Source organism: Mytilus californianus, unplaced genomic scaffold (assembly GCF_021869535.1).
Source record: "Mytilus californianus isolate M0D057914Y unplaced genomic scaffold, xbMytCali1.0.p SCAF_3, whole genome shotgun sequence".
Taxonomy (NCBI): domain Eukaryota; kingdom Metazoa; phylum Mollusca; class Bivalvia; order Mytilida; family Mytilidae; genus Mytilus; species Mytilus californianus.
In genome coordinates this window covers 126,390,549-126,413,205 of record NW_026262679.1, presented here as the reverse complement: position 1 = coordinate 126,413,205, position 22,657 = coordinate 126,390,549, and the positions used below count along the sequence as shown (strand labels likewise).

General features: G+C 32.3%; 1 protein-coding gene across 3 annotated transcripts in view; it reads right to left on the bottom strand.

Moving 5' to 3' along the window:
• Positions 1–22,644, bottom strand: part of LOC127736119 (SMC5-SMC6 complex localization factor protein 2-like) — an 80,030-nt gene extending 57,386 nt beyond the window's left edge. The window contains exons 1-4 of one of the 3 annotated variants that reach the window (XM_052246660.1): positions 22,510–22,644; positions 18,797–18,843; positions 13,476–13,505; positions 245–2,257 (exon numbers count right to left, since the gene is read on the bottom strand). In XM_052246660.1, the coding sequence (XP_052102620.1) occupies positions 245–2,257; positions 13,476–13,505; positions 18,797–18,843; positions 22,510–22,535 (2,116 nt within the window). In that variant the 5' untranslated portion in view covers positions 22,536–22,644. Of the gene's footprint in view, positions 1–244; positions 2,258–10,085; positions 13,455–13,475; positions 13,506–18,796; positions 18,844–22,509 lie in introns of those variants that run through there. The other 2 variants (XM_052246661.1, XM_052246659.1) reach the window with 2 other exon arrangements.
• Between the last annotated feature and the right edge of the window lie 13 nt (positions 22,645–22,657).

Below are 22,657 nucleotides of genomic sequence, written 5' to 3'. Positions count from 1 at the left end.
TACATTGTTCATAAATTTACCAAAAATTAAATTCAATATCCACAGGCATGATTTAATGGACAGGTGGAAAACAGTCCTGGAGCTTGGAAAAACTAAATATATAGAAATGCACTGATAACTTAGCCAAAAAAATAGGTTGAAAGGTAGGAAATGTTAACATCATGTGACCTTTACTATGAGCATATGATGAAAAAAAGATAAAAATATTGAAAATATAAATACTACTGTTCATGTCCGTACTTACCAACTTTATCTTGTATGGCCTGGAATGAGTTCTGGCTATTGTGTAAGGTTGGTAGTTGGCTAGACTCAATCTCTTCATCAGAATCATTATTTTCTACAGATTTTTCAGACTTTTTTTCTGTTTCTGTTTCGCTTATTCTCCTTGATCTCTCTTTCTCTCTAGCCTTCTTTTCTTTTAATTTTAATAATTTTCTGTATTCCTCTGGTGTATTGGCTAATTCAATACATTTGCGATTCTTTTCCCTCTCTTTCTGAAGTGCTAGATCCTGCTGTGCTTTCAATCTTTTCCATTCTGGATATGATAGAGCAGACTTAAGACTTATACCTGATTTCTCTGGACTGCCTGACAGGGAGCCTTCTTCCTCAGAGATTGCATTATATGTACTATCAATCACTTTGCTATCTGGACTTTGAATTCCAACTTGTTTAATTGGTTTTAAGTCCCCACTAGAACTTCGCTTCCTGTCGAGAGGTGATAATGGGTTTTCTTTTGGAGACATTTTACTTATTTCAGATGAACGATCTTCTCGAGGCAAAACTACATGAAAAGCTGATCTCTGTTTAGCATCTGTTTTTGGCGACAGAATGCCCTGACTATCTCCACTTGAATTACGACTTCTAGGAGAACTTTGTGCTTTACCACCATGTATTTTTTCTTTGCTATTTTTCCTTTGTAACGGTAATAATGGAACTGTTTCCTGCACTGAGCTGGTCTTTTCCTTCACATTATCAACACTTCTCTTCCTTTCAATTGGAGAACTCTCCATTTTATTGTCTATTGTTTTATTTTGAATTGGAGAATTTATAGTTTGACATTCACTTGTGTTGTGATCCATTTCCTGCTTACCCTTCATACATGTATCATCTTGACTTTTAACTTCATTTAGCGCCTTCTTGATTGAAGAGAAGTCCATTTTGTCCATTTTATTTGGTGTTTTTTCTTTACCAGAACCTACTGGTGCACTTTCTTGTCTCCTTACTGGAGATTTCCCTTTGCTATTTTGTGCACCTTTTGACTCAGAATGATTTCCTATTATGTCAGACATGTGTCTTTTTAAGTTTTTACTTGGAGTAGTTTTTACATTTGTTTTTTCCTCTCCATCTTGGAGTTTATCAACTGCACTAAAATACTGGTCACTTTGATAAATATTTCTACCTGGACTAAAGACACTAGAGACAGAATTCTTATTTACAACTGGTTTAGGAGATAAATCCTGTTTGTTTACATTATTTTTATCAGTACTTTTATTGTCCTTTTGACATGATTGATCTCCCTTGCCATCAACATTTTGATTTTGTCTATTCTGACTAGGTTCATTCCTGGACTTTTCTGGTCCTTTTGAATTTTCTGAACTGCTGTAACTATCAGATTTCTTGAAGTCTTGTCGATTCCCAGCTACCTCTGAACTGAATGATCTTTGAACTCTTTCATGTGGTTGTGAACCTATATTATCATGGCTTTGATTCCTTCTTCTACTTCTGTTAAAATTAGTATTTTCATATTGGTAATGATCATTTGAATAAACCTCTCCTTCATTATATCTTCGATTATGTATTGGTGGCCGAGTAAAACTTTCTTGTTCCTGAAAGTCTTCATAGCAACGTCTGTCATCACCTTGGTAATTATTACGATAATTTTCATAATGATTTCTATTAGGATGTTGATTAAAAGGGATATCATGTCTATCATAGCTTTCTCTTGGATATTGAAAGTCTCTTTGATTTTCGTAACTTTGACGATATCTCTCATCTTGCCGTGCATTGTAATAGTTCTGATTCAATCGGCCTCTTTGAGAGGGGTTGCCATGGTTATTAAATCTTGGATACATATCCGTGTCTGCATCAACAGAATCCTCAAGTTCAGTATTTTCTGTTACATTATCTAGGTCTGAACTGTCTTGATCTACAATGACCCCACTGCCATCAATTTCATTCACAACTTTTATAGATGCTTTGTTATTTTTCTTGCTTTCACCCAGTGTTTTTTCTTCAACAGGAACTCTTTCTGTGTTTTCTATAAAAGAAAAAAAGGCAAAAATATTTTTCAAACATGCTTCATATATGAATAAACAGAGCCAGAGTAATAAGGTATATGTCAATCAGACAGCAAGCATACATATTAAACCCAGTCAAGACAGGTAAAGGGTAACCTTCAGCAACAGATTATGGGAAATATCATGTGCAAAGAGCTAAATCAATGAATATACACATATTGGAAATTTCACAGACTACTAATAATATAAATGTAGGACTCTAAAATGTAATGGTACGCCAAAGTGCAATGGTTTTGATTTCGAAGCCAGTTTACTTAAGTGCAATAGTTCAACACACTAAAGTGTTTTGGTTATCGCTGAAGTAGGATGACGTGACCCTCTAAAGTGTTATGGTTATCGCTGAAGTAGGATGACGTGACCCTCTAAAGTGCAAAGGTCATGCTGCATTAGCTGTTATGAGATATTGTGCTATTGCATAAAGGAAACAGTAGTATATTACCAAATGTGTAACGTACAAGTATTTACAGTATTTTACCAAATGTAACATTGTTATTGAATGATAGAAATAAATAAATTTGTTAATAACCATGTTAATAAAACAAGCTGATGATAAAGAAACAAAGCAAGAGGAAGGTGTTACTGAGAAATCATAGCTATTTATAGCTTAGCTTACCTGTGTTTACACCACATAAGTATAATGGAATGAAACCAATAAAGACACAATATGGATGGTAGTACATTTGATTTATTTTAATAAACAAAGCATTGAAAAGCAGTAAACAAATCTGAGCATTACATAACCAGCTGATCATTATATCTATGTAAAAATTATGGTGATGAACCTGAAAAATATAAATGCAAATCACGGTAACCCTTTATATAGCTGTGGTCAGGGCTAGTAACATCTCAGAATTAGGTTAAGCTCATTAACTGCAGAAGCTGGAATGAATTATACATTTAATGTATAATTGAATACATCAGATAATGGAATATTTTTGCTGACAGCTAGAGTATACATCCAATTTGCTGGAGTCTACTGTATTTCAAATTCATTGAAGCACAACTAAGGAATCTCAAAATATTCAAACACTAATACAACAGCATAAATGAATATCAATGATTTATCATGAATAGAGCTGAACTCTTACCTTAATTTTAATTAACCTAGATATAATGATATAAGTCCATAATCATGAAAAAATTTAGTTCATAAACCTGAGGTCAAGGTCAATGATAGGAAAATGGGTCTAAAAATGAATCAAACAAGAAAATAAAGTATTCCTAACGCTTAAAATCATAGACATTCATTTTCTCTGGAGGTTCTTATCAATAATGAATTTCATTTGCTACTCAAAATGATTATAGCTAAACAAAGATTCTGCTATTTTTCAAAACAGGATCAGACTTTCTATACACAAAAAGTTCTGAAGTAGTGAATGGAATCAGAAATGTTTAGTTATTTCCATTTTGTGAGGAATATAGATTTAATGAACTTTGCTGACAATAACACATCCAGTCTAGAACAGAGAAATGCTCAAAGGGAAATAACTCTGATTTAAACCTGTTTCAGTGTTTGCAATTGCATGTCTTTGTGAGGTGTAACCATTGAGGTCATTTTTATTCAAATGGGCATACACTGATTGTATTTCAAACATTATAATTCAATGTAAAAAATAGGCAAATTTCAACTTCTGCTCTAACCAGGGACATTGGTGGCAGGAGTGGTCTGACTCTAAGAAAAAAAAAATGAAAATAACTATGTAAATTTTATGCATCTGAAGCACTTTATTGGATTTACCTTTATCAGGAACAGTCAAGGTCAAATATTATGAAAGCTGAGGATGTACAAGAACCAAAACAGTTAAAGAGCTTTATGACCAAAAAAGGACCTAGATCTAATTAAAAATAATAGCAAAATCCATCTAAAGTCATCTTAACCTGAGGGAGTTAGAACCTTAGTTCATCTACAGTATCACTAGGCAGTCAACACTGGCAAAAGTGTTCGACTCTGATCTCATTTGATTAGGATTGCTAGTTTTCCTGCTGATGGTCAGTGGTTCTCCTGCTTCCTTCACCGATAAAAACTGACTGCCAAAATATATCTTAGAATGCTGAAAGTGTCGTTAAACACCAAAACTCAATCAATCACTCAATCTGCAATAACTATGAATCTTTCATATAAAGAATCCCCTCTTCTTCCCACTTAATATTTGACGATAAATGAACATGCAAAAAACATGTATTGTAAACGTATATCTGTACTAAGTTAAAAGAACAAAGTTATTTTTATAAGTCACCAAGGAAATAATTTTATGATAGAATCACATAGGTTTATCTGTTTTCAATCTGCAGGTAAACAACATGTAGGAAATAAATCATGAAGACAAAAGAAAAATCTTACAATGTTTCAGTATCCATGTTATTACAATTTCAGTTTTCCTTGTCAAGAATAATTTATTGATGTCAGACATGATTGATTGTTTTGACCTACAAGTTGATACAAAGCTGTTTTAAATGGTCTTCTGTATTACTTCCATGGTGGCCATGGGTAATTTTCACAAGTTTGAAATACCCATAAGTCAACAAGGCTTAGTACTTTAAAGTCAATTTGTAAAAGCCATTTATTGACTGGTGATTAGTGTTCGAGAATATAAGAGCATCAAATGAGACTATTGCTGACCAAGGATTTTGTTGTAGTATAGACTTTTTCATAATATCAGTAATGTAATAGACCAATAAGAAGATAGGCGGGTTTAAGAACTGACTACATTAGTAAGAAATTGAACAAGATATAAATACTTTTTCAGCTTTTCTTAAACAGTTTCTGAGATAAAGCCCTCTCAAAGCATCAATGTAACCAAGGGGGCATGATAAAAAGTTTTATGAAATATTTGGGACAATGATATATGACCTGTAATACTTCACAATGTAACTGAAAAATAATTTTTTCAACATTTGAATGGAGAAAAAATGTCATACCATATGACATACTAACAGGTATGTAGTGAAAATGAAGAGATCAGGTGGCAATAACTGACTGAAAAAGACTTGTCTATACAAATCTTGTTCACCTCTGTGTAAGTAAGGATAAAACATAAAGGTGTTGCAAACTGTTGTCGGAAAATTATTTTTCTCACATGTCAAACAAGTGTGCACACGCTGAAATGTCTCACCTGTTTTACATATCATTGAATTCATGTTGAAAGTCTGTAATATGAAGCTTTTATTACAAGTATCACATAAACTTAACATTATCAATGTTCTATGTTCAGATGAACCATGCCAGACAGACATGAACACCTTGCAATCATTCCATACACCAAATATAGTGGTCCTATCGCTAATAGTACATGAGAATCAGATCTAACCACAAATTCTTAACATTGACCATTGGACCATGAAAATGAGGTCAAGGTCATATGTACCCTACCAGATAGACATCTACACCTTGCAATCATTCCATACACCAAATTTATTTGACCTATTGTATAGATAATATCTGATAAACTGACAAAATTACAAAAAAAAAAACATTGACCAATGAACCATGAAAATGAGGTCAAGGTCATATAAACCCTGTCAGATGGACATGTACACCTTACAATCATTCCATACACCAAATATAGTGGCCCTACTCCTTATAGTATCTGAGAAATAGACCAATCCATATGAACTTCACATTGTCTAATGAACCTTGAAATTGAGGTCAAGTTCGGATGAAACAATCAGTTTCGACATGTGTGTACACCTTCAATCATTCCATACACAAAACAAAGTTGACCTAATGCTTATAGTATCTGAGATACGGACTTGACCATGTAACTTTATCATTAACCTTGATCACTGACCCATAAAATGAGGTCAAGGTCAGGTGAACCCTACCTGACAGACATGTAGACATTGCAAGGTTGCATAGAAAGACTGCAAAATAAAAACTATGTAGATTAATCAGAAAAATTAAGAAAATTGAAAAAAAAATATTTCAAAATTTAGATCATAAGAAAGCTTGGCCCAAGTTTCAAAAAATTCCTTGAAATGTTTGACAAAGTTATTGATGTTTAAAAAATCATGACAGGAAAAGTGAGGCTTTGAAATGCTATAATGTTGTGAAGGTTGAATTGTGATATATATAATATAATGTAAAACATATAAATTATAGATATAGCACTACAATATAATACTTCATACTGGTATATGATATATGATAAATGTGTATGGTATATGTGTTAATTTTACTATGATTGTTAATACATGTAGATGTAAAATTGAGAATGGAAATGGGGAATGTGTCAAAGAGACAACAACCCGACCATAGAACAGACAACAGCAGAAGGTCACCAACAGGTCTTCAATGCAGCGAGAAATTCCCGCACCCGGAGGCGTCCTTCAGCTGGCCCCTAAACAAATATATATACTAGTTCAGTGATAATGAACGCCATACTAAACTCCAAATTGTACACAAGAAACTAAAATTAAAAATAATACAAGACTAACAAAGGCTAGAGGCTCCTGACTTGGGACAGGCGCAAAAATGCGGCGGGGTTAAACATGTTTATGAGATCTCAACCCTCCCCCTATACCTCTAGCCAATGTAGAAAAGTAAACGCATAACAATACGCACATTAAAATTCAGTTCAAGAGAAGTCCGAGTCTGATGTCAGAAGATGTAACCAAAGAAAATAAACAAAATGACAATAATACATAAATAACAACAGACTACTAGCAGTTAACTGACATGCCAGCTCCAGACTTCAATTAAACTGATTGAAAGATTGTATTTCACAATGTAACTGAAAAAAAATTTTTCAGTTATATAATATAATACAAATGTATTATACAAATACATATATATATATATATATATCATATATCAATTAAACCAAGATTAACCTTTCAAAGTACATTGTTGAGTAGTGGCACCTCAATTGCTAAAAATGGAAAAAAAACTCGAACTAAAATTCATACTTTTAAATAACATTTTTAAGGCTGTATCATAAATGACTAAAATCTAATTTCTAGACAGGGAAGAAAATTTTTCATGAAACAATGACAGGGCCTAGAAACAAAATTTTTATTTTATCTCTTAGAATTACAGGACTGGTGTCAAAGAAAAGAACTTAACTAAAACTGAATTTCAAAAGGAGGCCCTCAAAAGTCGTTATGACACATTCGTGCCCATTGTCAAAAATGATCAGTCTCTAGTTGAATGAAACCTATCTCACCTCCTAAAGTTTAGAAGCAACTAGCTGTTCTATAACTATTTTATAGAATTTTAAAAAAATTTGTTTATTTGATCAGAATTAAGAATTATTTTTGGATGTGGATAGATTATACTCTGTTTTTAAGCTGACTGGAATAAGATGGGGATAGAGTCTACCCTGTTATTAAGCTAACTGGAATAAGATGGGGATAATATATGTGACAATTAACCAAGATTTGGTGGCACTTCATTTGATTTCCATATTACTTACTTTATTTTTTTGTCAATTTATGGGAGCTATAAACAATGATAGCCATGTTTGAAGGTTGTTACTATAAACAATGATAGCCATGTTTGAAGGTTGTTACTATAAACAATGATAGCCATGTTTGAAGGTTGTTACTATAAACAATGATAGCCATGTTTGAAGGTTGTTACTATAAACAATGATAGCCATGTTTGAAGGTTGTTACTATAAACAATGATAGCCATGTTTGAAGGTTGTTACTATAAACAATGATAGCCATGTTTGAAGGTTGTTACTATAAACAATGATAGCCATTTTTGAAGGTTGTTAGGTAATTATCCATAATTTTGAAAGAGAATATAATATATTAAAATCTACATTAAAACCAATGTTAGGTACATGTTGCATGTAATTAGAGTAGTAGTGGCAGCCGTGTTTGTAGGTCAAGCATTTAAGGAGCAATTGCAGAAACAAAGTAGGGACAGAAGGATGAATGGACGAACGAATAGTCTACCTCATTATCAAATAACACCCACTTTAGAAAAAGGGTATAATAAACTATAATCTAGACCCCTAAAGATCAATCATGGGAAATTTGGTTTGAACTGGTTAAGTAGTTTTAAAACTCATCAAAGACATTGCTGATAGAAACCTATGATATAAGTTTCATAAAATTCTGGCAAGAATTGTACACATGAGAGCGCTAACATTACAATTTTCCATATATAATCAAAATTTCCAAGGGCATAACTCTTTTAAAAATAATTGATCGACACTGATTTTCTAACTCGTCCAAGACATTGCTGATTTAAACCTTTGATATAAGTTTCTAAAAATCTGACAAGAATTGTACACATGAGAGCACTAACGATGCAATTTTCCATATAATTAATGTTTATAAGGGGCATAACTCTTTTAAAAATAATTGATCTGCACTGATTTTTGAAACTCGTCCAAGACATTGCTAATATAAACCTATGATATAAGTTTCATAAAAATCTGGCAAGAATTTAACACATAAGACTGCTAACAATGCCATTTTCCATATAAATAATGTTTCTAAGGGGCTTAACTCTTTTTAAAATAATTGATCCACACTGATTTTTGAACTTGTCCAAGACATTGCTGATATAAACCTATGATTTACATTTCATAAAAATCTCGTAAGTACTGTACATCTGAGAGCGCTAACAAGACCGGACGGACAAACGCAAAGACGGACCGATGCCTGGTATTTCTATGTCCCCGGCAATGCGTTATGCAGAGGACAACTAAAATTTCAATACAGGAAATGAGCTTAAGGGGCAGTAACTAGATTTTGTGAAAAAGTTTCTTTATAATTTTGTCTGCTAGATAGCTCAAAACTTTAAATAAAAGAAGAATGTGTCCATGCCGGTAAATATGCACGAATAAATGTACTAATTCAAGCCTACTGACATTTGAATTTTCTTTAAAAACTTTGCAAAATTTTCCATTTAAAAAGGGATATAACTCAAGAATTGTGAAAATGACGCCACCTAAATTAAATTTAAATTGGTGGTATTAAATAAGCATTGTGTATAAGTTTCATAACTTTTGGTTAAAGCAATGTATAAAGTTAAGAGTGTTGAAACTACAAATTCAGCAATTTTTCCATTCATAAAGAGACATAATGCAAGAACAGTGAAAGTGACACCATGTGAATTCGACCGATATTCTGTGTTTGGTGGTTATAAGCATTGTGTATAAGTTTCATAAAATTATGAATGAGGCAAACTAAAGTTAGAGAATAGAAACCAATTTTGTATGTAAGTATGGATGGACAAGGTTTAACCTAAATGACTTCTTCACCTAGCCAGGAGTACCCCTACACCCTGTGTTAATTTTGATATGCTACACTCTTTTAAGAATTAAACGTTTGTCCACACATGTACATTAGTCATGATGTCTCTGTGTTGAAGACCGTACTGTGACCTATAATGGTTTACTTTTATAAATTTTGACTTGGATGGAGAGTTGTCTCATTGGCACTCATACCACATCTTCTTATATCTATTAAACATTAAATATTATATTTTATACAATTATGCATCATATGATGCAATTGTGAAAGATGATATAGACTATTGATTTTATGACAAATGCCTTTACACTATATATTGATATAGATATAACGGCTGAACTGACAAGTCATGTGACTAAGATCAACAGAAAAAATTTAAAACCAAACTGCCAATACTGTTTTTTATCTGAGGTAAATCTTTCATGTCTCTGTTCTGCAATTATATCCCAAAGATAGCCCCAGGTCATTTGTGCATGAAAACCAATACTGTTTAGATAAATATCAAGCATGAAGAAAGCAAGATTCACCAGCAAGCAATGAAGAGATAGAAATGCACCAAAAACAAGCCACATAACTTACTATTATCTTTCTGATGGCTTGACTCATCATCACTGTTTGACTTGTCAATTGACACATTTCTTTTAAAATGTTTATTTTCAACTTCCTTCTTAAATGAGCTATGTTGTGGTTTTTTCGATGATATTTTAGAATCCATTTTTTCCTCAATTCTTTTTAACTCTGTATTAGAATTGCTTAGCTTTTCAATACCAGTTCTCCAGTTTTCATCACTAGACATTTCAACCAAATCATATGATTTTTTATTCACCCAAGCTTTCTTTACAAAACATTTTTCAGACCTCAAACAAATTTTAATTTCTGCACTATTTTTAAACTTTATGCTGTCATTTGTATGAGTTACTTTGCATGCTGGTACATCAACTTTCTTATGTTCACTTTCAGCAGATCCCCTTGTCAAATTAACTTCACTTTTAGTAGTAAATTTACTTTCAATATGTTCCATTCCAACATTATCTCCCTTATTTGAATTCTCACTGCCACCAAACGCAGTTGTTACATCATCTCTTCTTTTAGCAGTACATGCTTTTGTATTTTCACTTTTAGCCTTTGAAATGAAATATTTCCCCCTTTTTTTTACTTTATCTTTCTTATCACTTAACCCCTCACTTACATGACTTTTATCAGAAAACATTTTTTCCTCCTTTGTACGTGGTAATTTTCTGCTTTCCATCTCTTTGTTTTGCTTGTCAAGCTGGTTTATCAAAGCCTTTATGCTTTTAGCAATTTGATATGTCTGATTTGGTAGTGACCCAGCAAGGTTTGATGTCTGACTGGATAGTGACCCAGCAAGGTTTGATGTCTGACTGGATAGTGACCCAGCAAGGTTTGATGTCTGACTGGATAGTGACCCAGCAAGGTTTGATGTCTGACTGGATAGTGACCCAGCAAGGTTTGATGTCTGACTGGATAGTGACCCAGCAAGGTTTGATGTCTGACTGGATAGTGACCCAGCAAGGTTTGATGTCTGACTGGATAGTGAACCAGCAAGGTTTGATTGTGTAACATTAGATACAGCTGGTGCATCATCTGCTGACTTTATATAATTTGATATGCTTTTATCCACACATGTTGCAGTAGTTATTTTTCTACCAGTCATATCTAACTGTAAATTACAAGCAGGTTGCATTGATTTTTCATTGTTGTTCTTCTTCTTTGTTTTACTCAACACATTTTCCACTTTTCTTTCTATTATTGTACTTTTTTTCTCAGTGGTGCCTTTTTCTGGAATAATTATTTTTTCATCTGAAGCTATAGTCATTACAACTAAACTTTTGGAAGATTTGTCACTAGGTAAATCAGCTTTTGTTGTTACCAACTTGACTTTTGAACTTTCAAGCTGTTTTCCACTAGATATTTCTGTACTTGATTTAGTGACCTGGACCTTTGAACTTTCAGGCATTTTACCACTGGATCTGTCAGTATTTGATTTATTGACCTTGACCTTTGAATTGTTAGAAGGACAACTTGATTTTACTTCCATTTGATGTGTGACTTTCCTTTCATCATGTGAGGCAAAAGTAGGCTTTACCTCATGTTGTGTTATAAGTACTTTAGTATTTATATTTTCACTGCCATGATCTAATTTCACCTGAATGAGATTTGTCATATCTCTGCTAACTTTACTGACTTTAGGATTAACTGAACTGTATGAAATATTGTTCTCTTTTTTGACCTCAGAGATTTGCAGTTGACTCAGTTTTGGAACAATTCCCGTAGATGAACTACTTGTATCTAATCCTTTTTGACCTGCAAAGTGACTTCTTTCTGTCACATTTTCTTGTTCCTTGACATTTTGAACTTCTCTAATCTCAAATGGTTTCTTATTTGTGCTGTCACTCCTCTGATTAATTTTAACCTCAGATTTAAACATCATCTTTTCTACATCATTTTGGTGACCTTGAATATAGCCATGAGATTTTTTCCGACCTTTAGCATATGCTACATATGACTGTTTTATTGGAATATTCCTCTTTGTAACTCTGCAAAACTTAGCTTTAGGAGCATTTTTAACCAGTTTGCTTACTGGAGGAGTGCTTAACAAACTTCTTCTTTTGTAACCTTGACCTACTGATGATGTATTTTGTTGATTGAAAGCTATCAGAGGAGTTTTTGCCTGAATTCCAACTTGGGGTTTGTGTCGAAACACTCTTGGCCTTTTTTCTTGAGCATGTCCTGCCACTTTTGATGCATTCCTACGGTTGCAGGAACCTGCTTGATTATGACACTGATTTGTAATACCTACATTTCTATTCATGTTGTAATTGTTGTTTACACTATGTTGCTGTGGTGATGGCAGAAGTCCTGAACTCTGCTTTGCTTGTCCTGACAGTCTTATTGCTGACTGTGCTGATGAATTCTGCTGGTGTGGAGGACTAACATGTCTTCTTTGAGGCCCATCACAGAATCTAGTGTACTGTTGGCCCTGTGTAAACTGTTTTCCATAATTTTTTGCATTAGAGCCAAAAACAAACTGGTCTGCATTACAACCTACAGTTTGCTGTTTTGAATTAGTAACATTATGATTGATATTTGGTCTTGCAGCTTGTGCATTGAACTGGTTCCCACTAGGTCTTACTGTCTGATGCATTTGTTGAGGGTTAAACTGCTGGTTTCCTGTATTAATATTCTGAACTCCATGTTTTCCAAAATTATATGCAGATGGCTGTGCAAATCCTGGATTAGGATTAACCATATTAGGATGATTAATAAAGTTGGTATTCGGTGTAAAATTTGGTGTAAAATTATGAGAGGATTGTCCATTATTTTGTTGAAGATTTGGTGTATAATTCTGAAAACGTTGTCCATTATTTTGCTGAACATTATGTGTAAAATTCTGACAAGATTGTGCTTTATTTTGAGTGTTAGGAGTGGGTAATAGAACAATCTGTCTTGAATTCCTTTGATGAGCCATTACTTGATCCTAACTACTAAATACACTGGTTACACTATTCTATATATATCTCAGTAGCATTATAACTAAACACGTTTATGGAGAAGAGATGTATCCATTCATAGGTTATCCGAGATAATCAAATTTTTCCTTCAAATTGAATTTTTTCATTTGATTCAACCAAGCGTTGTCTTTTAATCGTAAATGTCCAATCACAAATGGCATATATGATTTTAACTTCTAAAGCCAGGAAAGATTCAACTTTCATTTGAAGTAAAACATCCCAAAATGATGAAATAGACAACCAATCTTTATAACTTTAAAACTTTCATCAGATATTCCAGTATTTTTTTTTTTTAACTGAAAAAAGCTGCTTGAGTACTTTCCACCATATGTTTATTGGTCATTTACTACACCAGCATGCAAAGGATACTAAACTGACTACTATAGCTAACACCAGGAAGTATATAGCAGACAACACTGAAGCACACTTTACCTACCACTCAAGATTTCATCTGCTGTTGAATTCCCTACAAAATCCAAAATAGGCTGCTTATCCTTGTTTATCAAATATATCTACATGAATGTCAAAAATAAAATAAATAATTTCAATTGATATGAAATTAAAATGTTTTTAAAATCAAACAAATTTTGTAAGAAAATCCTAGTGATCGGTAAATCTAGAAAGTCTAAAAATTGACATGCTCAAATTATCATGGAGTAAAAGAAAAACAGTTGATAATTTACATAATGGAATTTTGTAGTTATATTATTTGTCATGTCTTAACAAATGAGACCAAAAAACACCATGGAAACCAAATGTGACAAAAAAAAGAAAATCTAATATCATATATCAGTGTATATTAATTTTGTAATCGGATTCAGCAAATAGTCTTTACGTCAGACATTAGACATTTTTATTAACCAAACATGGCCCAATGTCAGGCAAGATACATAAACATCATAGTACAAGTGATTATGAAGGATAACTATTATAAAACATGGGAAGTATAAAAGTTGTCAATGAAAACATACACAATAATATAAAATAAAATATGAGCAATATAGGATATTATTACAGTATTCAGTTATTAAAATAAGTGTGTGGTGTTATGAAGTCAAATTCATAAAACTAGATCTAAAATATATTAAATGGAAATAATAGTATTTCTCATGACCAGTGCACAGCAGTGAGATACTTTACATCACCACAATGCAGAGGTCATCAAGGGGTGGTCAATTTGAACCAGCAACATATTATTATATATACTTATCACAAACATTGGTTCTCTTCATTACTAATGCATAACAGCAGCTGGGTTTGTCATTGCCACACTGCAAGATTCATCAAGGAACGGTGCTCATGAACTCATTAGTGAAAAATTCTTAAGTTCAAGTGGAAAAAAAAAGAGGGGGATAATTTTATATTATCTGAGATCTAGTCACAAATCCAAAGATGGAGATGTTGACAGACATGTTTGTGTCAATTCCATTAAGAGTTTTCTTATTTCTTCATGAATATGCATAATTCTGATAATAATTTCTCATCTTCATTATTCATTAACCAAATCAATTTTTTGGAGGGGTCTAAATTTTTAGGAGTAATAACACCATTGTTTTTCCCCTATTAATCTTTGTTAAATTGGCATTTTCCAAAAAATGGTGCTGAATTTATCTTTGTTTCAAATAAAGAAATACTTGGCATGAGTAAAGTTTTTTCCTGTCCAGTACTACATTGAAAATTTCATATAACATTTCATTGCATATACCATCACTGGAAGTAGACCAATCAAATTTTCACCCCTTTTTCCCTGTTTATAAGCTTTAATAACGACCATGTCATCTCAAGTTCCAAAAATATTTTAAAGAAACACCAAATAAAAAAAGAATGGTGGTTTGAAACACCCAAGATATATGTTTATCAGACTCAGAAACTTTTTAATGCAATGAAATGTTGGATTAATTTTCTACAACTGTCAAATTCAAGGGAATATTTTTTTTCAACCCTTTTTCATATAGTATGTGACGTACTATGATTTGGTGGTATTACATGTACATGTACACCTTTATACATCTTGCAACAAATATATATCATTGTTATCATATATATTGGTCTGGTAGACTATCACAATTGAAAATAAAATGTATTGACTACCTCTTTCTATAAGTAAATAGTGAGCAGATATATGCAAAATCTTGTTAGACTATGTCTTTCTCCAATCTTTTTTAAACAATGAATACCAAGATTTTTTGGCAACAAAAATTGGATTTAAAAATACAAAAGAAACACATGTACATAATTTTCCTTCTGAATGGTTATTGAGATATTTTTCCTAATCTTTCAGAAAAGTTATTCATAGTTTTCGGAAGTCTACTGGTTTACCCCTGTCAGAGGATGTTAGGCGTTTATTGTTGTCTATTGGTTTACCCCTGTCAGAGGATGTTAGGCGATTATTGTTGTCTATTGGTTTACCCCTGTTAGAGGATGTTAGGCGATTATTGTTGTCTATTTGTTTACACCTGTCAGAGGATGTTAGGCGATTAATAATGTCTATTGGTTTACCCCTGTCAGAGGATGTTAGGCAATTATTGTTGTCTATTGGTTTACCCCTGTCAGGGGATATTAGGCAATTATTGTTGTCTATTGGTTTACGCCTGTCAGAGGATGCAAGGCTATTATTGTTGTCTATTTGTTTACCCCTGTCAGAGAATGTTAGGCGATTATTGTTGTCTATTGGTTTACCCCTGTCAGAGGATGTGAGGTGATTATTGTTGTCTATTTGTTTACCCCTGTCAGGGGATGTTAGGCGATTATTGTTGTCTATTTGTTTACACCTGTCAGAGGATGTTAGGCGATTAATATTGTCTATTGGTTTACCCCTGTCAGAGGATGATAGGCGATTATTGTTGTCTATTGGTTTACCCCTGTCAGAGGATGTTAGGCGATTATTGTTGTCTTTTGGTTTACCCCTGTCAGAGGATGTGAGGCGATTATTGTTGTCTATTGGTTTACCCCTGTCAGGGGATGTTAGGCGATTATTGTTGTCTATTGGTTTACCCCTGTCAGAGGATGTGAGGCGATTATTGTTGTCTATTGGTTTACCCCTGTCAGAGGATTTTAGGCGATTATTGTTGTCTATTGGTTTACTCCTGTTAGAGGATGTTAGGAGATTATTGTTGTCTATTGGTTTACCCCTGTCAGAGGATATTAGTTGATTATTGTTGTCTATTGGTTAACCCCTGTCAGAGGATGTGAGGCAATTATTGTTGTCTATTGGTTTACCCCTGTCAGAGGATGTTATGCGATTATTGATCAGTGAAATAAGTTTCTGTGACTGCAAAATATTTGAAATAGAATTCTTTTTTTTTTAAAGTGACTTAATAAAAAAGAAAGATACATGTACATATGGATTATTCTAAAAGGTTGACAAACAATGCTTGTTGAAGTTGCACCTAAATCATTTCAAACTAAAACTGTCTGTAAACATATCTAAAGCATCCCCTTTGAAGAAAATCTCAGATGACCAGATTACCTCACCTCTGATATGCACATCTATATTCACTTAATGTTATATGTCTGCCACCACATATATACTGTGTATTCATTTATTTTCATGGGTACCAATTTTTGCATATTCAATAAGGATTACAATTTCTCAGATATTCAATTTCTTGGTTTTGCTAAAGCCAGCATAAAAGTCCATTGAAAACTTGCCCTTTGTTAAACAATTAAACTTGTGGTTAATGTTTACCTAGGAGATCCATACAAATTGGTATTCCACTAATAAGTATGAATCCACAGTACTATGAAAAAACATTCTTATAAATTCTATACATGTCATGCATGTGTTCAGTAAAATATGCTTACTGTTCACAGTTGTGCAGAAACCACAGTACTACAGATATTTTTGAAGAATTGTCAAAATCTAATATAAGCATGTTTTGCAATGTCACAACTCTTTCATTGTCTTTACCAATTTCAAAAAAAAATCTTTTAGATCATGCACAAACTCTAAAGAAAAGCATTTTGTCAAATTCATACAGTTTTGATAAATTGTTTTTAAATTACAAACATGCCTCCAACTTCTCCGCTTTGCAAGCAGATAGAAATTTTACCCCAATATTTTGCCATAGAAAACCTCTGAATTAAAACTTTTTATCTGATCTGGCACCAGTAGACCTTCATTTTCAAACAGTGTAAGACAGGAAACATTTTTAAGGTTATTTTTTTACATTACAGTAAATATTTTATATTTCCAACATGTCTGAATTTTCCCATTTTTTATGGAAACAAAGGAAGACAACTCTAATGCTGTGAATATGTGTCACTCCAATTGTGTTTGTTCAACTAATTCTATTCCTAATTTTTCTTAACTGTAGGAATCATCATGATAGAAGTCATTTATCTTTTGTTTAACAATGGGAATATGGTGAGCTACTAAATTTTAGATAAAAACTGACTTCATTAAAAGTTTTATGAAATTACGGTTTATTCACATTGTCAAAACATCATTTTCAACTATAAACAGTAGGTATCTATGCAAAACAAATTTGAAGAGTAAGTCAGTTTATTTAAAATTATTTTTTAAGTAGATGAAGGATATCTTTGAGATAATCCACAAAACCAATGGCACTGTTCTACTAAGACTACAAGATTCTTTGGTTTATTTCAACTGCATATTAATAATTATCTGAACACTAATTGAGTCTTCAAGTTCATGTCGAGCCTATCAAAAATAAATTAACTTTTGAGTTTAAAATGCATGTACTGCAATCATTTTATACAGAACTTGATAAAAGTTTCTTCACTGTATAGACAGGGATTGCTCTGACATCATTGACTACTGTTCCTGATGCAAGACCTTTACTTTTCTTTCAAATTTGAATAAAGTTAAGAAGAGGTTTACTTCCTGGTCCGACTGATTACAAAGGAATGAATGTTTCAACTTTTTCCAAAATCAATTGCAATCATTTAAAAAATTGGTTAGCTTGTTCATAATATGGAATGACTGATTGCAGTAAAATCTTTAAAAATAAAGCCATTAGTACAAATGTCTCTGGAGTATGGACTTTTTTATCTATTTTTTTTTTATCTTCCTGAATATGCATGAAATATTTGCCACTGGACGTTAAGCAACCAATAATCAATCTATTTTTTTTTGGTTGCCCAACAGCTCCAAATTGTTGATTAATGTATTGAGAATAGTGATTTTCCCTAATGGCAACTTCATGACAATCTTAGCTGGATTCCTTTAAAGATTGATATTTTTTGAACAGTGTAATTAACACAGGTTGTCATAAAGCATATGGGAATATTTGATTTATTACATAGAACTGACTTACAACTATTCCAGAGTTTATTGTAAAAAGAGTGGGGGTCAAAGATATCTCAAATTAAAATTTGTCTTTTAATCTCCAGTTCATTTATTTCTTGAAAAGCTTGGTCTATAAAAAATTACAGTATTTTCCTGAACCTGGGTAGAAACTTTGCTGAATAGATCATTCCAACCCCTTCTCATATAAAAAATGCCTGCTTCAGTACTTTCCACTTAAAACAAAATGAAGATAAAACTACCTCCAACCCTCGTTTACACAAGGATTGTATAGTACAGCCTTTGGAATCTACATGTATAAAAGTGTATATGTATTTGAAAATTGTTTTAACAAAATGTCAGCTACAACATTATATATAACAATAAATAATATGTATATATTCATGATATTACCAACATGACCCATGAAAGTCTTCCCTAATCCATGTAGTAACATGAAAACATAAAAGCCATAATTTCAAACTGTAAAGTAAAAGTTTTATACTTACTATCTAAATCTGCTGACAACTTAAAAAATTTGGTAATACACTGTAGCCTGGAATAGAAATACATGTAAGAGAATAAAATCATTCAAGGTAACAAATTCAGAATTATTCATATACATGTAAGCAATTTTTTTGTATTATATAACTTGCACATGTTAAGGGGGAGAAAAACTATCTAGTTTAGAATCAGAACACTGTTGACAAAAAAAACCTGGTTGAATAACAATTTAAAGACTCTTTTCTCATAATTTTGGTAGCCTTTAATAATAAAAAGCTTGATGTGTACTGTAAACCTCTGGATGACCATCATTTTAACTGGGTTCAACAGAGGGTTCTTTCAGTATTTAATAGATTTTCCGTAAGGTGTTTTCAAATGCTAGTAAAGTACTTAGCTATGACTTTTTGTCCTATCAATCATACACAGAAGAAGTGTGATCAACCACATGTAAGATCATACACAGAAGAACTGTGTCACAAAAACAAAGGTCATCAGTAATGAGATAAGGGAGGAAAAATTATCCAATCAAACACAAAAAGTGAAATAAATGCTTTGTTTGAATTGTTTAAGATGATTAAAACAATTCTCTATGAAATTTTCTTTGCACACTAGATGTACATCATTGAAACAGAGCCCCAGATAGCTTCAACTGGATTATGACATCATAGAATATTTGTGTAATTTCTGAACTTATCCGAATTGGAATAAATATTGATAAGGTGTATTAAGTAATTTTTTAACCTTTTTAAATAAAGATCTATTCCACTATTTCTAGCTATTCCTAAAACATACTCAATTGTAAACCATATACATGTAACGGTAATGGGTACACAACAACTTGTATACTCAACCAACTGTACTTTTTTCTTATATTACCAACTCATACTTTTACCAACTCGTACCCAATATGTTTTAGCATGATTGTGTTTCATTAATTAGGTTATATTGAAAATTTTATTGTTATGCAGCATGTCTTTAACTGTGAAGTAATACATTCATTAGTTTTAACTCTAGTTGGTAAATAAGAATATATAGAACATAATCTCAAGCTTGAATTCGAATGATTCATAGAATAATGGAAAGGGATATTTTTTTGCTGATTTTTGCGTTGGACATGTGAGTTTTTTAGTGTTAGTGTCTATATATAATGAATACCTTTTTTGTTTTTGAAACCATAAAGCCAGCACATGAATTAAACAAACATGACTAACACGGACTAAACTTAACTCTTTTTCTCCAGGGGCCAGCTGGGCCCCCAAAACATTTTTTTCAGGGGCCCAGTTGAAATTTTAGTGGCCCAACCAACTTTTATACTAATAAAATAAAACTTAAATGTACATTTCATATACTAATAAAGCCTTTTTATGTAATCCTATATGTAATGTTTGAGTCTGGTAAAGGTTATTGTGTGGTAACTTTATAATATTTGAATTAATGCCATCATAAATATATCATAAGATTTGACAGTTCTGAATTTAGAACATTTCCTGCCAAAATTATCTCCCTTCAATTTGAACATCCTGTTGACAATATAGCTGTTTCCATAAAACATTAAATGTTATTTCAAGTCCAAGCCATCCTCTAATAAGTGTTGACCAAAAATATTATATAATTACTTTTCATCGAAATTGGTTAGCATACTACATATTATTATATTTATTTATGAGATTTTGCGTTTCGTTTTTTCATTTAAGAACAAGTTGTGTTTACAAGTTTTTGTCAAAAAACAGACTTGTAATGACTCCCTGAACAACTGGGATGTATCTCTAAAGAAATTCAGATTCAACAGCGTAACGAAAACACTTAAAAATAATGAATTAATTGTAGAAGCTTTAAAAAAGAAATTAGAAAACGTGTTTAGAGAAGGGGTATACATGTGTCAAATCGTAACTTTGCATCGAAAACTTAGTTGTCTGACTGGGTTTTGGTTATTAAAATGACCTTACTCAAGTTACTGGTTTCCGGAAATCCTCCCTTCCATTTTCCCGCTTTAATTAGACAATCAGGTTTCCGTTTGGGAACAGTTTTTGTTTATATCGTGGAGGAAAGGATAGACATGGGATTCAATGCAAAATATTTTCGGTAGCCAACTGGGTGATCAGGATGATAAATATATTCGCCCAGCCGAAAATCTGGTCGAATTGGGCAACCGTTAAGTTTAATCCCTGACTAAGTCCAAATGTTTTACATATATATAAGATACTATAAGTAATAACAGATAATAATGACAATACATTAAAACATTTGATGCATTCAATTTATCTGAATTAAGATCTCATTTGATAACTGTTCATCAAATTTTTTTTACATGTTTAATCAAATTAAATAACTGTTCACATTCACATTTAATGTTCAATGACACAATTAACCACTGAGCGGTTTCATTCAAACAATGTAATGTTTTACACAAATCAAAGTTTAAATTTCCATTCAAACAATTTCATTAATGATAATTATAAGCATTTTATCTTTTTAGCTTTGATTTGAAACAATTATGATTGCATCATATCTGGGAACAGTATATCTAACGGGAAATGAATCTGATAGACTTTTCAGTATAAAACTGATAAAATCTCGAACTTTATGAAACTTCGCGAGATTTATGGATTTTGGACACGTCTGACTGAAAAACTTTCGTAACTGCTCAATAAATTAACATTATTCCAAACGTTAACAAATACAATGATTAGGCCAGTTTTATCGTAAAGTAGATATATTGAGTTATATAAAATGACCAATATAAGTGTGATTTATTTGACGTGAAGTGTTAATAACGGTTTGTGAAATTCACGGTTACTGGGAATGCCATAGGCGCCATTTTTTTATTACCCTGTTTGCATTCTGTACCCTTCTGTGATGAAATGAATGTGATTATGACAAATTTGAAGTGACAGGTTACAAGTTCGATACACTGGCAAAACTTATTACTTAGTTTGAATGACATGTTATTGATATTATCAGAAATTATTAGGATAATAGCGAGTTCGTATTTTACACGTCCGTTTCTGTATTGTGATATTTATTAACTATGACCCGACAATAAAATCGGCTATAATTAGGTAGTGTCAAGTCCCGTCAATATATATGTTCCTGATCATATTACCAATCAAAGTTATATTTTATTTTATTTATGTTATTTGTATGTTACTATATCATCATGATATATGAAAGAAAATAACACCTTTAATGTATATAAATAATTATAAAATATTATGTACGAGTTGGTTGAAACTCGGGTATGAGTTGACATGTATCCAAAGGTAATCATTTTTAATAGTTATACATGATATTCAAATTTCAATTTTATAAATGAACTACCCAGTTGACCAAGGGTCAATTTGGGTAAACGCGTCACAAGACATTGCAAATAAGAAATTTGCATTTTGATGTCAACAATTTCTGGGAAAAAGCATCAACTGGAGGATCATGTATAGCTTTAGGGCCGAAATGACTTAAAATAATGGTCTGGATAATGGATCAACTTGGGACAGAAAGGACTGTGGTCATATAAATAGGCAAAAATCAGATAGCAACACAGGACGAATTATTTTAAGATTCTATTAGATAATCAGTGACCTGGTGAGGTGTTTAAATATGTATACATTGTATAGAAGAGGATTACAATTTGTCATTGTAATTTGTATATAGACACAAAACAAATTTATACAGAATTCGCAATTGAACTGATCCTTTCAATAAATCATTGACTTTTGCATACCCTTGTGAAAGTTTGCGTTTACTCATACTATTCTCATCATTCGATTTCCAGCATCTTTTGCAAGAAAAGACAAAATCCTAGGTTGGAAATCCCCGAAATTTTCTGAGGTGATGAAGCGCTAAAAATCTGGGTCATTTTAATGTTTTCT